Genomic DNA, 25,147 nt, shown 5'->3' with positions numbered 1-25,147 from the left:
CACGTCCCCCGCTGACCTCTCGCCACTCTCCTCACACAGCGGGTCCCGAGTTCGGCCTGCCTGAGTGGGTGATGGCCGGCGAGGCGGTGCTGGTCCGGCCACAGTCGCTGGCCGGTCACATTCGGTTCGTCGGTCCGGTCCGCTTCGCCCCCGGCTGCTGGGTCGGCGTGGCGCTCGACCTGCCGCAGGGTAAGCGCCATTCGTGTATTGGTTAGAGCTGTGAGGTTCTACGTTCGGGTAAGAGCTTATGCGCAACGTGAAGATTGTGCACGTCTGACATTGTGCAAAGCCGATGAATTGAAACTGGTTGTTTAAATGTCATCAAAACATCAGATCGTTCATAAGTCCTCGTGTACTGTAATGCTCTTTATGACGAAAACAGTGTTTACATTGTATCCCTCGGTTCATTTTCCAGGCAAGAACGACGGTACCGTAAAAGACGTGCAGTATTTCCAGTGTCAGCCGAAACATGGCATCTTTGTGCGCGCCGACAAGCTGATCTGGGACCACCGGAGGAGTCGGGCCGAGCGGTCGAGAAACGGCCAGCCGGCAGCGGGAGGGCGCCGGCTATCGGGGAAAGGTGAGCTCTCGTCGGTGCTCCGGAGAAGTGCTTACTTGGTCCTGTGAATCACTGTATGTAATTTTCGTCAACTTCTTCGAACAGTTAAGTTGACGTTAGTGACGTCGTTAATACCACGTTTCTGCGATGTTGGATCTGAACCGTGATTTGACGCATTATTATCGTATTTTGCTAATTTATAGCTCACGATCAGGCAAGCCATTCCTCGTTTTCTCTCAATATCCGTGACCGTGTTTTGTGATGTGTTTCAGCGGACCTGACATCCCCACTGGCGGCGGCGCCGGCAGGTCGGGCCCGGAGCGAGGGCGGCTCCAGCAATAGGAAATAGCGCATCTGGCCGGGCGACTGCAGTCACACGCGCGGAAGAGCTTGTTAGATTTGTGTGCCAAACGGCGGGCGGGTAGAGGTAGCGGCGGCGCGCGGTCGGTAGAGTAGGGCGGCAGCTCTCCATGTCAGTGGTAGGAGCGGCGGAGGCGGCGCGCGGAGGTCCCCGGACCGGACCGCGGCCGCCGCCGCCGACTCGTCAGCAGCGTGATAACTCGGCGGGCCGGCCGGCCGGCGGCCGCAGCGCCGGGCCGGCCCGGCCCGCCCGACTCAGTTCTCTAGCACTAATTTATGTTGGTCGGCGCGGCGGTGGCCGGCCGCCGGTGGACCACGGGGTCCGGCCGGCGGCCGACCGCGCCGCGCGGCCCCCAGAGCTTTACGGGCCGGCCGAAAGGCGCGCCAGGGGCGCCGCGGCCGGCCGCGCGCGCGCGCGTTCCGCCCAGTACGATTGCGTCCAGTCAGACATTCCAGCGGGCTGTGTGCGTGAGTATGTGTGTGTGTATGTGTGAGGCAGGGGGGCAGACGACGCCAGTAAGCACCCGGCAGGGCAGGCGGCGGCGCCGGCTCGGTCCCCGCCACCGGACTTTTATCGTCAGACCGCAATGAGAGCAGCTACTGTGCATGGCAGCTGTGCAGTGAGAGTGAGTGAGGACATTTGACAGCTATACCGGCGCGCTAGTCCAGTGTGCGCGCGCGGCGCCATTTTGGCGCGCTCTGAGTCAGAGTTGGATAGGGGCGTGTGGCCTCGGAGGCCGGCGAAGTCATTAGCATACTGTTAGAATACAGCCGGCATACCGACCACCGACTAGTTTTTAGAGGAGCGGCGGGTAGTGTTCCGTGAAAGTCCCCGTAGCTCGGTGGTGGCCGGCTTTGTAGCTAGAATAGACTAATCCCTGTAGTAAGTAGATGGTAGATGATAGCTAGCGCAATCGCCTTAAAGTCACACCAATGTTACGTCACCACCACTGACACCGCGGTTGTATATTGCCCATCCATTCAGACCTTTCAGAATCCTTAACAGTACACACTGACAGATCACCCATTGAGCATCAACCTCGACCAAGCTCACAAATATGCCACTGGAATGCCAGGTGCACCGTGTTCCACAGACGCAATCTGTAGACCATCCCCGCAAAAAGTCGCCGGGCTGGGACGGTTGTCGTTCCCAAACTCCACTACTGACTCTTGGTCTTGGCACCGCCCAGCACCTTCCGCCGCTGACTCAGCATGTACTGGTACATGACGGGCAGACCTGCGGACGTAATCCGGTGTGGCGTTAGGTGCTGCGGACACGGACGGAGAACATTCGTCCCGGAGACGGTGAAGCGAGCGTGCGACAAGAGCGTAGCGTTGCTAAGGAGACCTAAAAATGTTTGATGGGCAAGCGACGTCGCGATTCGGCAGCTAACCAGCGAAAACTGAATGTTCGCTCCTCATTTCATGTCATTCGAAAAAGAATGAATGTACGCTCGGTTTCATTCGAACAGATCAAACTGTCTATTCACGCGACGGTCTGCTATTGTTTGTTTGAACATTTTAATGCTGAGCTCAGTATAGCTTGACATCGGTGGAGCACGGCTGTGCCGGTAAAGTAAACATTCATGGCTCGATTCTGGGCTGATGGCGTCAAATCGATACTGGAGTTTCAAACTGCGCTCCTAACAGTGCTGACCACTCAGGCAACTGGCGTATGAATGTGGTGGGAAAATGGGACCAATATAGCTCAAGGTGAATACTGCGAATTGGGTCCGAGCCTAATAATATCGGGAATCTGCCCATGCCTCGTCTCCGTCTTTCTCAAACGGATAATTGTGATACGGTAGAGACGGCGGGGCCACTCACCGGGGATATAGAGCAGCATGATGCCGATCAGCACGTAGTACGTGTTGAAGGTGAAGTTGAAGGCATTCGGCATGCTTACGTCGAGCGGCCGCTTCTCCTTGCAGTAGGGCAGCGCCGCGTAGCAGCTGAGCGTCTCGCCGGCCACACCCAGCGGGTACAGTACCAGGAAGAAGCTGTACCTGTGGTGAAACGACAGCGGAGGCAGGGCTGAGTGGGGTTCGCTATGCTACCTTTGTCACGAGCAGCACACAACACACATCAGGAACCGTTACCACGCGGAACATAAATAATAAATCAACGATTGAATCGCAAAAAGCAAGACAGGTGTATAGTGTGAGAAGCCTGTAGGTAGCCTCCTTGGAGAAGAGACCCGACTTCCCATCATTGTCTCGGCCTAAGCCGCCGCTCATCGAGCAGAAGTCATCGCCGCGTACCTGGCCCAGGTGAGGAGGTAGGGCACCCATCCGAGCGCGTTGGCCAGGTAGTAAAGGTAGCGGACCATCTCGGCGAACGGCCAGGCGGTCAGGCAGAGCAGCAGACCTGGCAGACGTGGTGTGCGGGTCAGCCGTTCATCGAATATCATCTCTCTCGAGGGATGTCAGGCGCGAATTGGATTGGTGTTAACGATAATAGCGCCGTGCCCGACAGGGAACAGTGCATACATGCCATTCCCTTGATTTCTCCCCAGAAGATCGCCAATTATCGACACAGCGGTACAGTCGCTGGCAGAGCAGCACAGCCAGCCTCTTCCCTGGCGGCGCGCCACTGACCTGGCGCCGTCCGGGTGTCGGGCACCTGCTCCAGGATGAGCCAAACGATGAACACGCGCGAGACGATCTGCATGGCCGTGGTGACGGGGCTGGAGCGGACCAGACCCACCAGACAGTGCACAACCTGTGCAGAGGCGAATCCAATGTCAAAGGTGAACAGAATTCCAGCAATTTATGGGGTGAGGAACACCCGCTTCACACTAGCAACAGGCCCATTATTTTGTAACTAGTTTACTGACAGAGGTTGTACATTACCAGCCACATTTGTACATCAACATTCTAGAGGTTTATATCTAAAAGCACACATGCACCCAGATTTGGGTAACAATCTAATTCATCAAAGAAACAAAGTGAATGCTGAGAACCAATGATTATTTCATAATTCCTTTCAGCATCAACTTATTAGCTGGAAGACAAGGCTTGCTTGAAAACTCGAGACTAGACAGTTGACTTAAGAGTTAAGACAAGAATGTGTCTTGCCTCAATAACCATTGCAGTCTGGAAAATCTTCAATGGCAGCTCAGTCCTTTCCCACAAACCATCCATGGATTGCTTTTCTCCCAGGTGTGACCAGGTCAGGAAACATAAATATGCCCACCTGAAAACAGTAGGAAAATGTTAATTAATTTGGTTAAATAGCATTGGATCACAATTTCCACTGTGATCATAATACTCCTACTTACAATTCAAATTACTTTTTTAATTAGATATTTGTGAATTTTACAATCAGATATTAAATTCACCATATGAATTACCTAATGATTACATTTCAAAAAGTAAGTTTTATTCACAAAAATGCTAGAAAAAAAATTACTTGAAACTGAAACAGAACACGTTGAGTTAGGAGACATCTTGATCTAATGGTGCATACCATCTAGACTTTTTGCAATATTATAATAATTCCAACATTTCACTTACCCAGAAAGCTGGAAAGTATTATAAAGGTTGAGATAAAGTGCCCCAATCATCTTTAATATTCAACAACCGCAAACTGAGAACGATTAGTTGAATCTTCAAGCAGAGCAGCCGGCTTCGTACAACGATGGAAGAGCAACTAACAGGCTTTCAACCCTTCACGCGTCGTCCTGAGAGAGATCGTCCTAAGTACTAGAAAAACCGGTCAGACTGGCTGTCAACAATAATCCGACTTTTTGTTGGAAGTGGTTGGAAGCACCGAGGGCCAACACCATTCCTCAAGCCCCATCGGCCTCCAACACCTCAACCTGACCGTCTGTTTACTATGCGCCATGAACGTTTCTCGTTCGCATAAGATGTCACGGCTCATAGTGCCCATATGAAGAAAAATACTTTAGTAGTAAAAATTTCATAAAGAGATCAGCTGATCGATGCGATAGCTTGATGAAACGACTCCGATTGGCTAGCTTCGTGGGATTCCAAAGCGCAAGCATCTTTAGCAGGAATGAATTTCGCTATTGAACAGGCTTCGCGTGTACACGTAGTGGCCTCAGTTTGCGGCAAATGCGGTGATCAAATTTTCAGGACCGCCGGGTGATAATTGCCGGAAAATATTCAATTATTTTTGAATATTTATAAACATTTCATTCCATTTTATATACCTTTCGGGGTTTCGGTTGAGGTTATGTCAGCCGGTGTGCAGGACCAGGTGAGTGTTTGTTGAAATGCTGAGATGAAAACTTGTTGACAATAAAGGCTTTATATTTCATTTTACTCCAATGACAAGTAAAGATCAGGCAATTTTCATGACATGGTATGCCCGGGTATGTTATCTTTCACATTTGAATAACACTGAAGCTTGGAAAGGAAAACAGCATAGGCGGCGGAACGGGGAGGGCACCCGGGCACCGTGCCCCCCTTTGATTTTGGCATTTTAACATTAGCCCTATGGGCGTTGCATGGAAAGAATGGGACCAAAAATCGGCAGTGCCCCCCTTAGTTGAGGGTGTTCTGCTGCTAGAAAACAGCATCAATATTTACTAGTTACTTGACAGCTTATGTCAAGCTGATTTTGCAAAATGGTTTTATCACACCATTTAGACATTTTAAATTGTAAATATAGGATTAGTTGCTAGCTAAAGCTATACATGCACTCATTTTTTGTATAAGGTGAATAGTATCCAAGAAAAACATGAAATTTTGGTAAATCGATTATCGAGTTAAGACATGTCATGGAAATGTAGTGATTACCTATGTGTTACCTAGCTGTTGAGGATATGCAAGTGTAGACTATCTTTGTGATCCAAATAAATGTCCAAACATTCTAAACACTCAAACACTTATTGTTATTTGCATTTGCATTTTAGTTAGAAGTGCAGGATGGTAAATGTGAAGTTGAAGTATGTTGAAGACAAAAAACATAATCTAACCTCATCTAACCTTACCCTCTGACATACAACATTGAACTTTCCAACCTACAACCTACCAACCTAAAACATACAACCTACAACCTACCAATTTACCAACTGTACTTCATATACACATATACTTCCAAGTTTCTTTTACAGAAATGCATCAAAGATTTAGGAAATTTGAACCTTATACCACTTAAATTTAACAATTAGTGCCTTATTTACCAAAATCAGTAGGTATTGCCAAAATTGATGAGAATTGCTTATCAATGAGCTTTGGCATCTTGAGTCTCACATATGATATCAGTACCTAATCCTATTTACCAGTTCATTGCCTGCTATAGTGCCTGTGCATACCCACATACTAGGTAGCCTTTGTATGTGTGGTTAGCAGAAAGGAGGTCAGAGGTGCAGTTAGCAGTAGTAGTCTGGTAGTCAGCTGTCAAAGAGTCAAATTTCATGAATAAATAAGATCATAATAAGCATCATATTAGCACATCATCAAACCCTTGATTCTTTCTGCTGTCATAGTCCTGTTGCACTCTATCTCATGTGCTTCATATTAAATTAATTTTAATGAAATAAGTTGCAGAATAGCTATCAAGTATTTCAAAGCTTCGATTCATTTACTATTTAGTACAACAAAGCTATACAAACTAGCAGTCATTGTTCATTTCTGACCTGTTTTCCTTATAAACCATCATTCCAGGAAATCAGTTTTAGGTAATTAGCAAATAACCTTTGTAATGATTAAAGTGGAAAGGTTGTATAATTGCTACCTTTTTTTTACATGTTAATAGATTAGGACTGAAGTGTGTGGGATATTTGCATTGTATAATAAATTTGGAATGATGCTAACAAGGTGTGATGTCTGTTTCAGAGGAAGAATCCCCAGCTACAAGGTATGAGTTTCCTGTAGAATGCAAGTTGATTTATTATCATATGTAGCCTGTTAGATACTTCACCCACTTTCACATTGTTCTTTTGTCATATTTTTTTTCTTCTGCCTTGGCTGGCAGTTTGAATTGGCATATAGGTACTGTATTCATCGTTCACTCTACTACCTATATACAAGCAACACAACTTATTTTTTTAATGATTTATAAAGCGGCAAAGTCCTTATTATGTGGGCTCATCAATTTTCTTCTTTCCAAAATAGAGTGTATCATTTGCCATAGCTGATCACTAATGCTGTGTGATTGTGCGGCAGGAAATGGTTCGAAGGAGAGCGGCGGCGGTGTAGCGGCTGTGGACCTGCCCGACGAGCAGCCGGACGTGTGGCGCTCCCAGCAGCACAGCTACGGCGCCGCCGGCATGCCCGCCTCGGCCGACCCCTACCTGTCGAGCTACTACGGCGGCGCCGCCGGCTACCCGCCCTACCAGGCGTTCGGCGTCGGTGACGGCGCCTGGAGCAGCGGCGGCGACCACCTGGCCTTCATGGGCGGCTACAGCCAGCCGCCCGTGCAGCCCGACAGCTACGGCGCTGACGCCATGTTCGGACAGGGTTTCGGCGGCTTCGGCCAGCCGGGCTTCGGCGGTTACGGGCCGTTCCATGGCAGCGGGGACTACGCGGCCGGCTGGGGCGGCGCCGGCGTCAGAAAGTACGATGACTATTACCGCGGTGACCCGGCCGCGTACGGCGGCGAGGAGCGCTCCATCAAACAGGTGGAGCAGGGCATGCAGGGACTCAGTATGGACGCCAAGGACGAGTCGGGCAGCGCCGAGCCGCCACCGGGCGCGCCGCAGAAAAAGTCGTGGGCGAGCATCGCCAGCCAGCCGGCCCGGCCCAGCTCGCTGCAGCGCAAGCCGCCGGCGCCGGCCGGCAACGGCACAGGCGTCGTGCCGGTGGGCCACGGAGGGCCGCCGCCGCCGCGGGATGTGATTGGGGTGTGGGAGGGCAGGGGCGGCCCGGTGCCGGCGCCGGCCCCCGCCCGGCCGCCGTGGACGGCGCCGCGCGCCCGTCCGCCGCCGCAGGGACCGCCGCCGCCGCACCAGCCGCCGCCGCCGCCCGCGCACCCGGTGCTCGACGAACTGCGTGACCGCAACGAGTACAACCCGCGCGAGTTCGACCTCAGTGCCAAAGAGGCTCGCTTCTTCGTGATCAAGTCGTACTCGGAGGACGACATCCACCGCTCCATCAAGTACGAGATCTGGGCCAGCACTGAGCACGGCAACAAGCGGCTGGACTCGGCGTTCCGCGAGCGCGACGGCAAGGGCCCAGTGTACCTGCTGTACTCGGTGAACGGCAGCGGCCACTTTTGCGGCATGGCGCAGATGCTCTCGCCCGTGGACTATAGCTCGTCGTCCTCGGTCTGGGCGCAGGACAAATGGAAGGGACAGTTCAAAGTGAAGTGGATTTACGTGAAGGACGTGCCGAACTCTCAGCTGCGTCACATTCGGCTGGAGAACAACGAGAATAAGCCGGTGACAAACTCTCGTGACACGCAGGAGGTGCCGGCCGACAAGGGCCGCCAGGTGCTCAAAATCATCCACGCGTTCAACCACCGCACGTCCATCTTCGACGACTTTGTGCACTACGAGCAGCGTCAGGAGGAGGAGGAGGGCCGCCGGCCGGCGCCGCGGGATCACGCCAAGGTGAGGATGCGCTGGGGTGGGCTGGCCGGCGGGGTCATTGTAACACCAGCATGTGTCGTAATCGGTGTATGCTGGCTGACTCAATGCCGTCGTTTGCACCCCGTGACTGTTTGTTTGTCGTCTGGTCCATGGTAGGGTACGCTTGCCCGTGATGTCATGCCCCGGGCCCTGTCTCCAGCAACGGTTGTGAGGGGACTATTTGCTGCAGCATAGTATGGTTGTGGGGTGCAGTTATACTGTCATTGTACTTGACAAATAATTGCCCTGTGATAACTATGCTGCGGAGAAGGCTTAGCTAAGGGTCTGTTATCTACTAAATCATAAATATTTTGAATTTATCATTCATAACTCGGCACGGATAGTTGTATCTCACGCTTGAACTTCTTAGCGGTAGGTAGCTGGTTAGTACTTAGTTAGTGGCACCTGACCTGACGTTGTGTGGCTTTAGATGACCGGTTGCTTAAAGTTAAGTTGCTTAAAGCCTAAAACATATGCTACCTACATGACGCCTTTTAACCCTATTAGTGGCAGGGGGGGGGGGGTTGTTTTCATCCACCCCTCAGGTTTTTCGGGAATATCTCCGAAACCGCTGAAGCTACGATGCTGAAATTTTCTGACTTTTCCTAAAACTAAATTGGGCACATTCCTTGAAAATTTCAAGTTCATAACTTTACCAGGGGCGGCTCCAGAGCACTGGGAATTGGGGGGTCCTATTCGTGAAGCGAGTCATTTGGGCGAAGATCACGATGCTGATGTATTTTAACTGTATGCACCAGTTTTACGAACAGTGAATGAAAGGTATCATGTGATAACATACACAAAGTTATTGTGCATCCTCTTTTGACACGTTTTTGCTATAATAGGCGGATCCAGGCGTCCAAAAAGGGGGGTTATGTTTTACCTCCCAACATAGGTGCCCTGACACCGCCTATGCATGACCAATACAATTGTAGTCGTTCTCTCATAAGAAAATTGTAACATAACAAGACCATTGCCACCCTTTTTAGAAATAGTACCAACAAAAACCTTATTTACTATACTTTTTGTGTACCCCCAATCTCAATGATCTGTTTCCGCCTATGATTTTTGAAAATGCATATTTTTAGGATCCATGTGAATTCCTGGTTCATTCTCTATCGATCGGCAAAAGTTGCTTTAAGATTGGTTCAGAAACCTGGCCGTGATAAACAGTCTAAAATGTATCCGCAATTTGCCCGTTTTTACCCCCTCTACCCCCCCCCCTATTGACATTTTTAATTTTTATTTTTTAGAAATGTAGATCACGTTGAGCGAAATCGAATGCCGTTTGAATTTTGAAAATCGGCCCGTTAGATCTCGAGATATCAAGGGGGGGGGTCTAAACAGCCCCCCTGCCACTAATAGGGGTAGCCAGGAGCCTGCCACTAATAGGGTTAACCCGCGCGGCGCGCCCCGCTGGGCTATTCGTATTCAGCCATACGCGCCCTGCTGGGGGAGGGGGGGGGGCAGATTCTGCCCCCTGTCTAACTTCCGAACCGATGGTCGTAGAAAGACGGGGAAAACGGCAATCGAAAGCTCTCAACAAGGCGGATCTTAAGAGACCTTTTTTTTTGCTTAAGTAGGTCAGAGGTCAGGTCAAGGTCAGGTCAAGGGTACAAAATGTAAGTTTCTACAGTATCGGCCTTGCACCGTAGTTGCCGAAGGATGGACTGAGATTGATTGCCCAAAACGTGTTCTTAGGCTACCAAGACAATATTCGTTGCATACAATATCATGCAAAGGTCAAGGTCAAGGTCAGGTCAAGTGAGGTCAAATTTTGAAGTTGATTGTTAAGGCCTAAAAAGGTGTCGATCTGATGCTGTTTTTCACGGCGAATCGAATGGTGCTATTTTTGTTTCCTTACGAGGTCTAGAACTTCCAAAAAAATCATTTTTCGAAAATTTTGTGTGTAGTGACTCGTGATGTCATAAAATTTTGAATAACTCCCACATTTTGAACTGATTCTTCTAAAAATTGGTATGTAGACTAGGTGCACATAGACTACTTCTCTGACAAATATTCCGTTTTTTTCGATACACTCAAAATTTTGTATTTTATAATTATTTTCTTAAAAAAAGTCAGTTTAAAAAAAAAAATTGGGCCAAAATCCAAACTTTTCAAAAAACCGAGATAGCCATTTGATAGACAAAGTAGAATAACGTATAACCTTTTTTTGTTACGTCTTGATTCCTTTAAAAATGAAGATGTTAGCGGCGTTGGAAATTTTCCCGATTTTTAGGCGAAAATTACAAACATGACGTCACTAAAACGTCATTTTCTCAAAATTTTCCGACAGATTTCGCTCAAATTTTTAGGGAACATGTCAAATTGATGTATGAATGGTACTGAAAGTTTGACGTCGCTGGCGTAACGCGTTTAGAAGTTATTGGCGAAAAACGGGAGGTGGGCAGATGCTGCCCCCCTGTCCTTTTCCGTCGATATCTCCTAAACGGCTTGAGATATCGCCACCAAACTTTCAGTACCACTCCGGGCATCAATTTTACACATTGTGACCAAAATTTTTTTCCAGAGGCTATGATAGGTTTACCACAGATGACGTCATGTTCTGTCATTTTCGACCGAAAAAAGACCTTCACGAGAAGACCTGTCAGGCCTACAGCTTTGAAGATACAGAAAAATGATCTAGACATAAAAGGTGTAGAATTGACAGGGCTACAAAACTGCCATCTCGGATTTTTGAAATTTTTGAGTTTTGACCCCCAAAAATCAAAAAAGCATTTTTTGGATATATTTGCCTAAAAGTCCAAAAAGTTTTTTTGAGTTTCGAAAAAAACCGAAATATATGTGATAGTACCCACCGTCTTCTATCTACATACCGAATTTCAGATCGATACCTCGGTCCTCGTTGGTTGGCCAAGTTATAGGAAAAAAAACTGTTAAAAATGATGACGTCAAATTTTCAAACTCAATTTCTGGCAATTCTAGACCTCGTAGAGCAAAAGAAAGACCACCATTAGACTCCCCGTGACGAGCTGCATCGAATCGATACCCATTTTATGCAAAATATCAACTTTGAAATTTGACCTAATTTGACCTGACCTTGACCTGACCTTCACCAAAACGTGACTTAGGCTGGCCCCAAAGGCTACCTAACCCACATAATCGCATTTGTCATGTAAAATGGACCATAAAACATGTATCACACGACACTTTCATATTGTGACCCCGGTGACCTGACCTCGCTGTGACCTGGCCAGGTATCAGTGACCTCAGATAGCAAAGTTTGTGTTTGACGAACAATGTACCATCGATGGTTTTCAATAAATTACCAATTTACTCGATTTCACAACACATTTCTTGAAATGCCTGTGAACGGTGAAAATCCGACCTTTGACCTGACCTGTGACGTCATCGGTTTGACGTAGGTCAATGAAATTTGGTCACAAGGTTCGATAGCCCCGGTGGGGCTGTCGAACGCCTTTGAATTTTGAAAATCGGCCGGTAAATTTCCGAGATCTTAGGGGGCCGAAACGCCCCCCCCCCCTACGGATGGTAGGGTCTGCCGATAGCACTACGGGGCGCGGGTTAAGTTGTCGAAAGTAAGTGAGCTATCTGCAGTCTGTAAGTCTCTATTTTTTTTCGGAACTTCGAAGTTCCGTATAATCATAGCTTTCTTCTGGTCGAACTACAAATTTTGTTTTAAAAGCTAGCGGGTTTTCAATGCATCTGCGGGACCTATCGATATTCTTTATACCGAGGTCGAAGGGGTTAGTGGTACGACTCCCCTCTCCGTTTCCTCCCCTATCAGGTCAGGTCTTGGCAGGGCATATTTTAAGGCACTTACTGCGTCCCATTTTGGGACGCAGCCCCCTCGCCTTGGGACGTAGCCCCTGCTGATTTCACCCACTGCGTCCCTGCCCTGTGCCCTGTCCGTTTCCCTGATCTGTGCCCTGCTCTCTGCCCTGACCTGTGCCCCGCTCTCTGTCTGCCCTGTTCCCTACCCTGTGCCCTGCTCTCCGCTCTCGGCACTGTACCACCCTTCCCTCTAAAATGTCCTTTGCCATGCCCTGTATCCTGCCGTGTCCTGCTCTCTGCCCTTCTCAGTGCCTTACCCTGTTCCTTGCGCTATGCCCTTAGTCGTAGCACGTGCCCTCTGTTCAACTTTGGGACGCAGTAAAAAATCGTTTAATATTTGGGCGCCGATGACCACTGTAGTCCGGGCGCCCAAAAACCCCATTTCATCATCAAAAAATCGTTAAAATATGCCCTGGGTCTTGGCGGGTTTTAAATCTTGGCGAGCGATTAAAGAGACGCAGACCTTTACGCGACGCAGCGACTGGCACCCAATTTTCACTCTGGTCAGTGGTCGGTATTGACGTTTTCACAAAGGCTAACGTATAGGGGATCGGGGAGAGGGAGTTCGATAGGACTCCCCTGGCGGTTCAACCATTGATTAAGTTAGAGCTTCGCGGAAAAAGAACGAGCGTATTGCTCGTGATAAGAGGTCAGCGCATAGGAATAATCGGTGTGTTCCCATCTTTTTTGTGTATAGCAGCTTGCCAGAATGTAAAATAATGTTTGGCTCATGCATGATGGTGGGTGCCAAGATCACATAAAGGCCAGTTCTAGGTCATTGATCTTGAACTGATCAGTGACCTCGGTCATTGATCTAAGAATGCATGGGGTCAACATCATTTGATGTTTGCCCATTTTTAAATACAATAAGTTTGGAAACGAACTTCTAACGTGCGCTGACATACGTCGAATCGTCTTTGCGGCCTGACATGGTATCGAGGAAAAGGTCACAGGTCATATGTCTTTTGGGTCGGGGGCTGGGTAGGCATAATATTGAAAATAATATTAAGATTATTAATTATTATAATATTTTGAAGCGGCCAGAAATAAGTCTTCAGAGGGTCGCTTGCCTTGTTTCCGATATATAGTGATTAGTGGTCTATGACTGAAGGATGCGGAACATTGCGTCGCTATCCGCTGCGTTTTACGGGAGTCATTCGTGGAAATCCGAGGGGCTCCATCTGAACCACTTTTCGGTGTTTAGTTTAGAATGGCGTTCGTCCGAAAAAAACGCCTTTCAGTTTTCTCCCGTTGACTTATAATGGACTTAGAGAGGTCGCAAAATTGACCTGACCTTAGGTCACCGCGATCAGAATTCTGAGCTATAGGTATATTATATAACTTGCTAGTGCTGATTCCCTCTTGCAATACCCCGAGTTTCAAACTTCCAGGACATGAACTGCGGAAATTAAACCATTACAAATTTATGAGGGGCATGGTCGCCTAATTTGACCCGGTGACCTGATCGTATGTGACCTGGGGTAAACAAAATCACACACGATGCGAAATTGATGTATTATAAGATAGACGAGGCGGGGCCCAGAAACAGGGCCCAGCCCAGGTAACAGTTTCTCAGCCCGCAGGGTTATCCAGTTCGATATCACGATTCCTACCCAGAGTAGCATGTACTCATCACTTCTCGACTCACACCCGTTTGTGTGTCGTTTCAGGCGAGCGAAGAGCCGTCAGGGGCGCGGGCCGAGTGTCGCGGCGACCGGGGCCGCGGCAAGGGTCGGCGCAACTAGCCGGCCACCTGGCGCCGACCGCCGACACTGCAGTGACGCGCCGCGGCCGCTAGATGGCAGTGCAGCGCCGGCCGATAGCACAGTGACGGTTCTTGGACGGTAGATGGCGTGCCACAGGGACATCTGGACTGACTGAGTGAGAGGGCGAGAGGGAGACAGAGGGGCTGGAGAGACGGTGGGCGTGGCGCGCGCGCCCGGGCACTCGTCCCAGACTGCTGCCGCTTATGGACGCGAGAGGCGACACGCGCCGACACTTCTGTGGACTCCAACAAATTAGTGTGATGTGTGGACGCTCCGTGCGCGCGTGCTTGTGACAATGATTGGTGCTATTCGGTTGCATTTACCGTTCGTCATTTGGTTGTCAAATTCTGTTTGTCATCTTTTAACGATTTGAGCGCATTACAACGGGCATATTTAATTATTGTAACTATAAAGGTACTTGCATAACGCTGCTGCTGCTATATCTTTTATTTGCACAGAACAGATATTCTACTTTCTGTCTGGTCGTAAAACAGTCTTCTTGCAAAACAAGTATCTTTCGCATCTTCCTTAGCTTGGTGTCGTACCTACTTCTCAAAGAGACGCTTGATTTGTCGTGGAGCATGGGCATAAAGAAACATTTGAGTTATCTTGAAGGAGGCAAAGCCTAGTTGAGGCATGAACAGAGCGTGTCGTTCCTGTGTTGTGTAACGCATTATGTAACGCCTCTGTGTCATTCTGTCCATGTAAGCAGCACAGCAGTACGTAGGCTGATCTCGGTGGTCTCATGAAATTTTCCTTCCACTTCTTTCGGCACCGGGTGGCGCCGGCGGTGTCGCTCCGGGTTCCATTGGCTGTCTGGGTTCGTGTGCTGCTGTGTGCGCGCCGCTGGACGTTCTATGTTGTGTGCCGGCGGGGCGGCCGGGCCCCGTCGCGTGTCGGCGCGTCGGCCACCGACCATCAGTACAGCTGTCGGCGCTGCGGCGGCAGGCAGCCCCTTCTGTTGCCGGGATCAGTGGGAAATATACCCAGTTTATATCCAGCGCAGGTGTTGTGTTTTGACTGATTTGTCGAGATTGTGGCATACCGACCCGAGAGCTAAATGCATGATGGCTAAAGTCAATATTTTAATATGTTCGAAACTAGTAGCCCAACTAGCCGGAACAGGAACGGAACCTGTCGCGAAGTTCATAGCAAAGGCGGCGGAACGGGGAGGGGGCCGAGGCACCGTGCCCCCCTTTGATTTTGACATTTTAACATTAGCCCTATGGGCGTTGCATGGAAAGAATGGGACCAAAATTCGGCAGTGCTCCCTGTCCCGCCGCTACTGGGCAGTGCCCCCTTTAATTAAAGGTGTTGCGCCGCTATTGTTACAAAGCCTTTGCGCTGAAAGCCTACATAAGGTGAATGGTGATCTATGGGTCTGTTCCCGTTATGCTGGTGAAAGCTGTGAAGAGTGCATTGTCGTTTTTCGTTATCCTGAGACTCCGTATAAAACTCTTGATACTTCGACACTAACAGCGCTTCTCCGACGAAAGGTCAAAAGTGTATTTACATTCCTGCTCAGCTGTTCTTCCTCTCTCTGACGTCAAAATGATGTCATAAATTGTAAGCGCTTCATGAAAACCGTACGTAAGGGAGAGGGAATTTCCTATTCTTTGACGTCATTGAGCTACCAGATTTCATTCTTTCACCGGTAGGCCAAAGACACACTGGTGATAAAAGTGTGGTCGGAGCTGTTGCATAATATTTTCCATATTTTCATAACAGTGCTTCGGTGTCACGTCCGTCACGCAGTTACTCGACATACCCTGGCCACGTCGTCAAGCAGGTGCCAGGTACCTACCTACCTATATATATTTTTTTATGTCCATAAGACTTATGGTGGTGATCATTCCATTAGGGATATCTCGCTTCAACTTGAGAGGTGCAGTGTAATGCATTACCTTTTCAACATGAAATCTGTTGTTTATATTATTATATACCTACTGGATTGAAATGAAATCAAGTCAATGTAAAGATTTTTGCAGTTGGTTTGGTCAGGTATCGAAATTCATGACATACTCTGCAAGGTGATGCTATCATAATTCATATTCAAATGTTTGTTGGCTGGTTGCAATTTCTAGAAAAAAAGATTTTCCTTGGTGTTATTATTTGTATTTTATTTAATTTGACAGCTGAAAATCCTGTCAATCAAATATTTGTCAGTGAATATGCAATAACCATAATATTCAAGATGTTATTCTTTTGAAAACAGCTACGAACGTGGGCCTTCTTAGCCATTCCATGGTCCGCTGAGTCGTGCTGACATTATCTCTATTTCAGATCGCAAGACAATGAGCTTAAGTAATTTACATGTTCAGGTGAGACTGGGACACTGATTACATGAAACAATAGGTGGCTAGACCGGTTAGAGGTCAGCTTGCAGGCAGTTGAAGCAAGAACAGACCCATATATGTTTGATAAATATTTGATGTGACCACACTTTTGTTTTTCCCTTAGCTGATGCCTAACTCATATTAATAGTTAACAAGCTTGGAAGCCTAAACTATCAATCTGGTAGATGAGTGGAAAACTATAAATTAAAAATTTTGTCTTCTGAAGTGTTTCATATGTAAGTTAGAGTAGGTAGTGACCAGGTGCCTTGCCTACACATCTAAGCTAAAATTGGTCAGCTATTCTGTTGGTGGTTATGTTGTGATTGATCAGTGTTTTCATTTATTTCAGCTGGCAATGCCCATTGCCAATGCAATCCCAGCATTACAAAGTGCTGGAAAGCTATTACCCTGGGCTTCAAAACATGGCTCTCGCTCATCCCGCTGTTGGAAAGCAGAACTTGAAGAGAGTATGAGAAATGTGAGTTTTCTTTGCAGCTCTATCACCAAACCAGATGCTATTTCTATTGAAATACTCTCCCAATAGATTTTCATTCAAGTTTGCATTTCTAACTTCTAATATTTTTTCATTCAAAGAAGGTCAGTTGATCTGGTTTACACAGTTATTGTCCATTGCACCCCAGCTGATCAGTGTGTTTCTCTGTTCCAACTCCTACTAACCCTGTCTCACGGCCGGCATGGCAGACGCTGTTCGGCTGCACAGACCTGGGCCTGGTGCGGCTGGCGCCGGAGCGGATCGTGAGCCCGCTGCTGAGCCGGCCGCCGCTGCCCGCCCACTGGCGGCAGTCGCATGTCTCGGCCGCCTCGTTCGCCGACAACAAGCGCAGCGCGTCGCTGCTGCCGTCGCCGCGGCCGTCGCCGCTGCTGCTGGTGGCCGCCCGGCTGCCGGCGGCGGCGGCCGGCGCGCGCCGCGCCTACCACACCTCCGAGCAGCGCGGCTTCAAGACGCGCCGCACCGTGGAGGCGGAGCGGGCGCGCGCGCCGTCCATCTCTGACCGCCTGCGGGACGGCCTCCTGCTGAGCGGTAATCGGTCGCGGCCCGCCGAGGCCGGCCCCCTCTCGGCTGCCGACCTGGCCGCTGTTAGCGTCTTGGACCAGCACGGCGGTGCCAGCTCCAAACTCAAGGGTGAGTGAACTGTGAAGAGTATGTGATGCTACTCAGCTCAGCTTACCATGTTTTGTTTCTGCTGTGCTCTGATTTGTAAATTTTTAGTTGGGTCATGGATGAAGTATTCCTGGATAGGACACTCCCTATTCCCCAACACTAGCGCCGGCGACCAAGCGGCCGCCCTGGTGGCGGAGCTCCGAAACATCGGCGGCGAGTGCGCCGGCGGCCGCCGCACCGGCTTGCGTGCTAAAAACGCGGTAATGGAGGGCGAAATTAGCGAACTTTAGCTCATAAGACACAATTTCAGACACTTTAAACATATTTTTTAGTCCTTTCTTATAATTATTATGGCTCCATTTAGTCACTATCACATACGGAATCATTACCTGATGCCCATAAACTGAGCCGGTATTCTTGACCTGCCGATGCAATTTATCATCAAATATAATCGTTCCTCGGCAGTCAAACAAGTTCCTATTGATGATTTAATACAAATATTAACTTATTTTCATGTTATCGCATGAAACTTAACTTTATTCCAACATTGGCTCTTCGGCTGTAATCACGAACCCTCACTTGTCAGCAGAATTTAAGCAACTTCTTAAATCAAAACTGGGAAAAGAATATTTCCATGACATTCCTCAATTCCTGTTCTACCTGGTTCACAAAAATTTTCATCAAAATCGGTTATAGGTAAGTAATAAACGACAAAAGTATACAAAAAGACACGCTCCGCCCATAGCCCGCAATGCTAAAATGACGCCAGCGCCCTCGCCGTCGGGAAATCCGCCGCCGCCGCCGGGTGGTCGGAAAATCGGCGGAGTGTCCGATCCAGGAATGCCTAATCCATGGTTGGGTGTTGTTCGGTTCTCTTGAAATTGAACTTCAGTGGATTCCATGTCGAGGCTCTTCATCTGGTTAGCATTTCGTTGTACCATTGCTTAATGCTTTATATGCTCTATCCTGATCCCTGTTTTACCGATGTCTGTTTTCTGCAGAGCTGTCGGACAAGTCTCAGTCGGCCGAGGAGCAGCAGCGGCTGAAGCTGGCCTTTGCCGAGGGATACCTGTCAGGCGGCACGAAACAGACCAACACCAGCTGGGGCGGCCGCGTGTTCCAGGGACTCTATAACGCGCTGCGCATCGCCGCCATCGTGCTCCTTATCTACGTTGTGTTTGGTGAGTGCCGGTAAAGGGGTGGATAAGGGACGCCAAGACATGCAAGGGTGACAGGTAGGGTTGTGGCATAAATTGAGACTGTGTTTTTGACGGTCCGTTGAAGATGGGAAGGAGATACTAGCCCAAATAGTCGGGGTGTCGTTGGTTTCGTTCGGGATCTCGCGCACCTAGCCTGACCTTTATCGAGTCGCAGCTGGCAAACACTGCAGAATGCAGTGGTTGCACGTGCAACGTGGTTCGTGAGGTGAGTCTTTGGGAAAACCGGTCGGTATCTGGGCGTGGTGTCAAGTGTTTGGCTTATATCGTGTCTTGTTTTTCAGTGTTGCAGCGTTGTGATCTGTTGATGTTGGGTTTTCCTTATGGCTTGGCCACGAGCTACACTGCTGGAATAGTCAATCCAGAACAAAAAATGTACCAATGTTTGTGCGTATTTTGCAAAACATTGAGTTTTGTGAATGCCTGTTTTTTAGTACGATATAAGTTATCCTTGTCTATCATCTGTGCATGCAGCTGGACCAGGGAACAACATGTTCAGGGTGCAGTTCACCAGCAGTGAGGTGATGCCAGAGGAGGTCAACGTCTCCTTCGCCGATGTCAAGGGCGTAAGTTTTCTTGGCTCCTTGCTCACAATGACTTGCAGGATGTGGTCTGCTGCACTTTTCATATGTCTGGATGCTGATGCATCAGACGAGCAGAGCGTGCTAGATCTCCCTTCAATGCTTAGATATGACAAAGTGTAACGCGCAGTTTTCTCTTAGGCTAACACAATGCACAAATTAAAAAAACTAGGTCTATCGATGAATTAACATCAAACAAGATCTTAAGGTTTTGTATTGCCAGTAATCTTCGCTTAACAGGAAAATGTCAAGCAATTCAACTTTCTCCTCGTTCTGGCTTTTCAGGCGGACGAGGCGAAGCAGGAGCTGCAGGACATCGTCGCCTATCTGCGCAACCCGGAGCGGTTCTCGGCACTGGGCGGCAAGCTGCCCAAGGGCGTGCTGCTGGCCGGCCCGCCCGGCACCGGTAAAACGCTGCTGGCGCGCGCCGTGGCCGGAGAGGCGGACGTGCCCTTCTTCCACGCGGCCGGATCGGAGTTCGACGAGATCTTCGTGGGCCAGGGCGCGAGACGCGTCCGCGATCTGTTCAGTGAGTGGGCGGTGTGGTGTGGTTAGGCGGGATGGGACGGGATGCTGAGGGGGTATATGATTGAAGTCGGTAGAATCACTAATAGCGTGAATGCAGTACAGGATTTATCGCAAAAGCTGTGTGCCGGCTGTAATATGCGTGGAGAGTCTTAGATTTTTGGTTTATCTTATGTTGAAATTACGTGTGTTGTGTATACTATGTGTTGTTCCTTACTTAGCTGGACGATGACACGTCCTCAAACCTGTTTTTGACCGTGGCTCCGTTCCCCCACCACTAGGAAACGCCAAGGCGCGTGCGCCGTGCGTGCTGTTTATCGACGAGATCGACTCGGTTGGCGGTAAGCGGAGCGCCTCGCGCCACCACCCGTACGCCAACCAGACCATCAACCAGCTGCTGACAGAGATGGACGGTTTCCATAGCAACGAGGGTGTCATTGTGCTGGGCGCCACCAACCGGCCCGACCACCTGGACTCGGCGCTGCGACGGCCCGGACGCTTCGACGTCGAGATCAACGTGAGCCGACCGGATTAGGAATGATCTTGTGGGTGACATGGATGGTGTTTCAATAATTGAAGGCCGTAAGAGTAGGGGGATATGGGTGCTAGTGTTTTCTAGGTTTTGCTCGGCTAGTGAGATGTCGGATTTGTGAGAGTTTAGGAATAAGTGGGATTGAAGTGTTTGAGGTTTAAAAATGATGATCTAATCGGACGGCCTCCTCCCCACTCGCCGCCATAAGCTTCACCGGAGACCTCTGGCCAGTGTCAGTACTCTAACTTACCCTGCGCTGTGTCGCAGGTGGCCGCCCCGGACCTGGAGGGCCGTAAGGACATCTTCCACCTGTACCTGGACAAGATCACCTTAGGACCCGACGTGGATGTGGACAGCCTGGCGCGAGGCACTATCGGTTTCACAGGTGCGTTTGGGGGACTGCACAGAAGTTGGTGTATCCTCCGTAGCGGAGAAAAACTGCCTATTTAGAGAATCACTCGATTTTTGCTAGTCGACTGCGTTTTTATTGAGCGTGTGATGTGATTTGTTTCGCCCGCGACAGGGTGGTATTCTATCGTGCCACATCGAAGCCCGTTATGATTGTTATATGACGGTGTGTCCGCCAGGTGCCGACATCGAGAACATGGTGAACCAGGCAGCCCTCCGCGCGGCCATCCTGCAGGCCTCCAGCGTGTGTATGAAGCACCTCGACTGGGCCAGGGACAAGGTCATCATGGGTACGTTTTGACTGTATTGTATCACTTCACATCCACACAGTACCTTGGCAGCAGGCAGGTCAGAGGTACTGCCTTATTAGGTATCTTATTTGGTACGGTTAGTTGGCGCACGTTATTACACCGAACTAGGTTTTTGGTCAGAGATTCATCAGCATTTCATATCCGCTACAGGTTGCTGCAAATAAAATCAATAAGCCAGAAAATTATCATGACACAGAACTGACCTCCTTCTGCTGCTAGTAAGATCTTTGAATTATAAAAGTAATTGTCATTTATAATTGTCTACATAAGCAAGAGATAGGAAACGATGTTTAGTGTATGCTAATGACGGCTGTGTATAATCCCTATCCCTCACCCAAATCTATGGTCTTCTGTCGCTCACCGCCGTCCGTTCCCGTCAGGCGCCGAGCGCAAGGCTCGTATCCCGGACGAGGAGACCAACCTGAACACGGCGTACCACGAGGGCGGCCACACGCTGGTAGCGCACTTCACCAAACATGCCGACCCGGTGCACAAGGTCACCATCATGCCCCGCTCGCGTAGCCTCGGACACGTGAGTCGGGCGGATGGGGCGGAGTTGGGGAGTGATGGGAGTGAATAGTTGAGTTAGAGACATATGGGAAGGGAGCTATTGTTGCTGTCGTGGTCGATAGGTGCGTCTGTTGAGATCCAGAGGTTCAGTGTAATATGTGCTCTCGGCTGTGAAAATAAAACAGTCGCCAGTGTCGCAGCGTCTTCCCTGCTCTCTTCTTACGTAATGATCACCCGAATCGTCGAGCCCTGATGCGCTACGGATAGCCTATGAAGCATTCCACGACATGTATGCAAGGCAAAGTTGTGTGAGGCGGTATCAATTGTTGACCACCCTCCCCCTGGCCCTCACAGACGAGTCAGATTCCGAGCAAGGACCAGTACCAGAACACGCGAGCCCAGATCCTGGCGCGGATGGACGTGCTGATGGGCGGCCGGGCGGCGGAGGAGATCCTGCTCGGGCCTGAGCACGTTACCACCGGCGCCAGCAACGACCTCGAGGTGAGGCAGTTCGGAACGGGTGGGGATCTCACAGGCGCAGATGGAATGGCGGGCACCCGGGGCTGAGCGCTGTCGCGACTCGGGATTGAAGTTTGCCTGGACTTACGCGTGGTCGACTTGTTATTTGGCGTGTTATTTTTTCACGACGCATTTTTTTTTTTTTTGCTACATGTTTGTTGCGATGGATACGATTTGCATTATTGCATAGGCGTCGATATCCTGCCATTCGGGTTCGAGTGCCCGAAAGCAAGATAATCATCACCGATACTCGCAGTTGCTGGTTATCGTCGTCAATCACAGTAGGCGCACCGGTGACTGGTCTGACGTCATTCCTGTATTTCCAGAGGGCCACCCAGCTGGCGACGCGGATGGTCAAACAGTTCGGTATGAGCGACCGGGTCGGCTTGCGTTCGATTCCCGACACCGACCCCGAGACGCTGGCCAACGCCATCAGCGACTCGACCATCGAGCTGATCGACAACGAGATCAAACGCCTCCTGCACGTAGGTCGAGCGGGGTGGACAGGGAAGTGGGGCGTCATTTTAGACTAGAGGTTCAATTTACTGGTGGTGGTTACCGCCTGTCGGCTGCTGGAATGGGACGAAAAGACCACTTATACTAGAGGAGGCTGAATATGTTGATTGGAGTTATTTGATGACAGCACTTCTTATCGGCATTGCATTTTCCTTTCGAACGAAAATAATACCGCTTCTGTTTGATCAAAGGCTCTTGTAATTTGACTTTATTGTGAGAAAGTATTGTTAGAATGTACCGGGTGTTCCTCTGCAGGAATCGTACGAGCGGGCGAAGCGGATCCTGAAGGAGCACGACAAGGAGCTCAAGTCGCTGGCGGACGCTCTGCTCAAGTACGAGACGCTCGACGCCGACGACATCAAGGCGATACTGCAGGGCGGCAACTGTAAGAAGGCCGGCCCGCAGTGACCGCCGGCCGGCTAGGTGCGCGCTTTGTGACGTCCGTCTGTTATGTGAGCTAGGTGAGCAATGTGAGCAGCACTGGGTGAGCTCCTACATCATCATTACATAGTGAACTCACCACAGGCTGCCGCGACAAGTCAGGGCAGTGGTGCGCGGTCTGTACTAGCACGTGACTCGTGTCGTAATCGTTCAGAGGTGTGTGCTTCGAACACGCACGTGAATGTGGGTGTCGTGCGAGCGATACATGTGCCGCTTCAGCGTCCTTAGTGTGAACCTCTGCGAGAAGAAGAAAGTGGCGGTATGTATCGGTGGAAGCTGGTTGTGGTGGGTGTTCGACGGCTTCCGTGAGTCAATAGCGCTCGGTTCCGATGAAGTTGTCTGCGAGCTCCAGCGCGCGGGCGTGCCGGACGCCGGTTGCAGTCGTTGAACAGAGTGTATGTAAGTGAACAGAGAACTCTGTTAGTTTCAGCCAGTACCGTGAATTCTGCGGTGCCTACAACATTCTGGCAATAGTAAAACGGTATACTATGGTAAAACGTCGGTGGCTTTAATTGTCGTCGGTCATTTCTGGAACCTCGTCCGTTCATTGCAAGTTACTGAGGCTGCGAGTTCAGTCCGTCTTATTTCTGTACACTTTGAGAGTAACCGGGCCTCGGCATCCGCTGTTGTATATTCTGTTGACGTGTTGATAGAACTGTGAACAAGTGGGCCTTCGTGACAACCAACATACAGTGTCGTTATGTCATATCGAGGCATTGAATACAAAGACGAAGAAATGACTCGTGAATCGTGAGTCGTGTCACAAGTTCAAGTTATATTAACACATCAATTGAAGTCTTATCTAGTTCTAGAATTAATTCTCGTTATTGGCGTTTTGTACTTATGAGTTATGCATTAATAATATGTACGTCAATCTAGCAGTACACAAATATTCGCAGATATGTTTCTGGAACTTGGAAGTCAAAGAATTGGGCGGCCGCGCCGGGGCGAATATGCTGCTCTGTCAAGGGATTCGCCGGCCCAAACGTCTGTCTGCTAGGCAAAAGAGGCGAATGAAATAGGGAGTTGAAGCACTTAAAGGATGTCATTAACCTTGATAAAAGACATTGCTTTTATCGTATGCCAAACAATGATAATCTAAAACTCATTTGATAACGAGCAAAGGTAAATCGAAAATCTTTATTTTTCCTACTTTCCCAATTACTTAATTTCACTGCCGTGTTCCTTAAAATCGTACGCATATATCGCGCAGGAGCTTCATTTATGGCTTTCAAATTGTGTTCTGTAACTATTATCACGGTGACTATACACTATTATAGCTCCTAGCTGTGAGCATCCTTACATGCGTAATTCTTTTTTCCACCCAAAGGAAGGCGCTATACGGAGAATATCCCATTGCGTCATTGAAAAGTGACTTACACCTCTCACCGGTCAGCTGGCTGCGTGGTGTAGTGGTGAGCTCACTCCCGTCGTGATCCAATGACTAGGGCTCGATTCCCGTCGCCGGCCGAACTTTTTGGCGCGTTGTAGGTTAGGTTGTAGGTTTGCAGGTTGTAGGTCTGTAGGTTAGGTTGTAGGTTAGGTTGTAGGTTCTTTCTTTTCCATTAGCAAAATGAGGAAGCAAGCTAAATTTTTGAACACTTTTGATAAGTTATCGCGGGATTTTCGGACGACGGTGAAAACAGGGCGCCTGGGCGATTTGATCAAGTTTCGTGAAATTTACACGTGACGTTTGGCACATGGAAGGCCCATGGAGCGGGAGAAGTTCCAAATGTCAGGGTATATTGAATTAGGCCAAGGGCCTGTTCCAGCGCCTCCAGTAGAAATTCTTGACTGGAGGCTCTACCAGAGGTTTCACTGGAGGCGCTGGAACGCAATCTGGAGTTCTATAGCCTTGATCTGGAGATTTCTGGAGATTGGTATCACAGATACCAAAAGAATGGCGATCGTTCTCTCTTGAAACGCAAAATTTGTTTTCAATTTTATTAAGAAAGATTAACAAAATTATAGCAATGTAATTTTCTTTACATTCAAGTTGTAAAATAATCAGTCAAAAGTCCTTTGTTTACATTCGTGATTGTCACATATGCGCCATAAATGTAGACCAGAGCCTCCAGAGAAATTTGGAC

General features: G+C 49.2%; 4 protein-coding genes across 5 annotated transcripts in view; 3 read left to right on the top strand and 1 right to left on the bottom strand.

Annotated features, from left to right (window-relative positions):
* Nucleotides 1-1,702, top strand: part of LOC122367825 (kinesin-like protein KIF13A) — a 72,021-nt gene extending 70,319 nt beyond the window's left edge. Inside the window, exons 36-38 of the mRNA XM_043341253.1 lie at nucleotides 40-189; nucleotides 416-580; nucleotides 832-1,702. Of these exons, the coding sequence (XP_043197188.1) occupies nucleotides 40-189; nucleotides 416-580; nucleotides 832-908 (392 nt within the window). The 3' untranslated portion in view covers nucleotides 909-1,702. The remainder of the gene's footprint in view (nucleotides 1-39; nucleotides 190-415; nucleotides 581-831) is intronic.
* A 153-nt stretch (nucleotides 1,703-1,855) lies between these two features.
* Nucleotides 1,856-4,744, bottom strand: LOC122367833 (very-long-chain (3R)-3-hydroxyacyl-CoA dehydratase hpo-8-like). Its single transcript, XM_043341269.1, has 6 exons — nucleotides 4,435-4,744; nucleotides 3,997-4,114; nucleotides 3,517-3,640; nucleotides 3,181-3,286; nucleotides 2,747-2,925; nucleotides 1,856-2,156 (listed from the first exon to the last, which is right to left on the bottom strand). The coding sequence occupies exons 1-6, from the start codon at nucleotides 4,482-4,484 to the stop codon at nucleotides 2,080-2,082; spliced, it is 654 nt and encodes a 217-aa protein (XP_043197204.1). The 5' UTR covers nucleotides 4,485-4,744; the 3' UTR covers nucleotides 1,856-2,079.
* Nucleotides 4,745-4,967: 223 nt separating this feature from the next.
* Nucleotides 4,968-15,043, top strand: LOC122367830 (YTH domain-containing family protein 3-like). Its single transcript, XM_043341264.1, has 4 exons — nucleotides 4,968-5,140; nucleotides 6,724-6,745; nucleotides 7,054-8,438; nucleotides 13,943-15,043. Exons 1-4 carry the CDS (start codon nucleotides 5,117-5,119, stop codon nucleotides 14,015-14,017), a joined length of 1,506 nt encoding a protein of 501 aa, XP_043197199.1. The 5' UTR covers nucleotides 4,968-5,116; the 3' UTR covers nucleotides 14,018-15,043.
* A 537-nt stretch (nucleotides 15,044-15,580) lies between these two features.
* Nucleotides 15,581-23,797, top strand: LOC122367829 (ATP-dependent zinc metalloprotease YME1L-like). Of its 2 annotated transcripts, none has more exons than XM_043341263.1 (14): nucleotides 15,581-15,834; nucleotides 16,322-16,359; nucleotides 16,724-16,852; nucleotides 17,077-17,518; nucleotides 18,499-18,678; nucleotides 19,189-19,280; nucleotides 19,581-19,824; nucleotides 20,102-20,337; nucleotides 20,620-20,737; nucleotides 20,940-21,050; nucleotides 21,452-21,603; nucleotides 21,936-22,082; nucleotides 22,427-22,585; nucleotides 22,872-23,797. In XM_043341263.1, the coding sequence occupies exons 2-14, from the start codon at nucleotides 16,333-16,335 to the stop codon at nucleotides 23,022-23,024; spliced, it is 2,190 nt and encodes a 729-aa protein (XP_043197198.1). In that variant the 5' UTR covers nucleotides 15,581-15,834; nucleotides 16,322-16,332; the 3' UTR covers nucleotides 23,025-23,797. The 2 variants fall into 2 exon arrangements, with proteins under 2 accessions (XP_043197198.1, XP_043197197.1); XM_043341262.1 differs by having other exon boundaries at nucleotides 15,699-15,827.
* Nucleotides 23,798-25,147: the final 1,350 nt, after the last annotated feature.

The sequence above is a fragment of the Amphibalanus amphitrite genome, unplaced genomic scaffold (genome assembly GCF_019059575.1).
Source record: "Amphibalanus amphitrite isolate SeventyFive unplaced genomic scaffold, NRLGWU_Aamphi_draft 000899F_arrow, whole genome shotgun sequence".
NCBI classification, from domain to species: Eukaryota; Metazoa; Arthropoda; class Thecostraca; order Balanomorpha; family Balanidae; genus Amphibalanus; species Amphibalanus amphitrite.
This window is presented reverse-complemented; position numbering and strand designations above follow the sequence as displayed.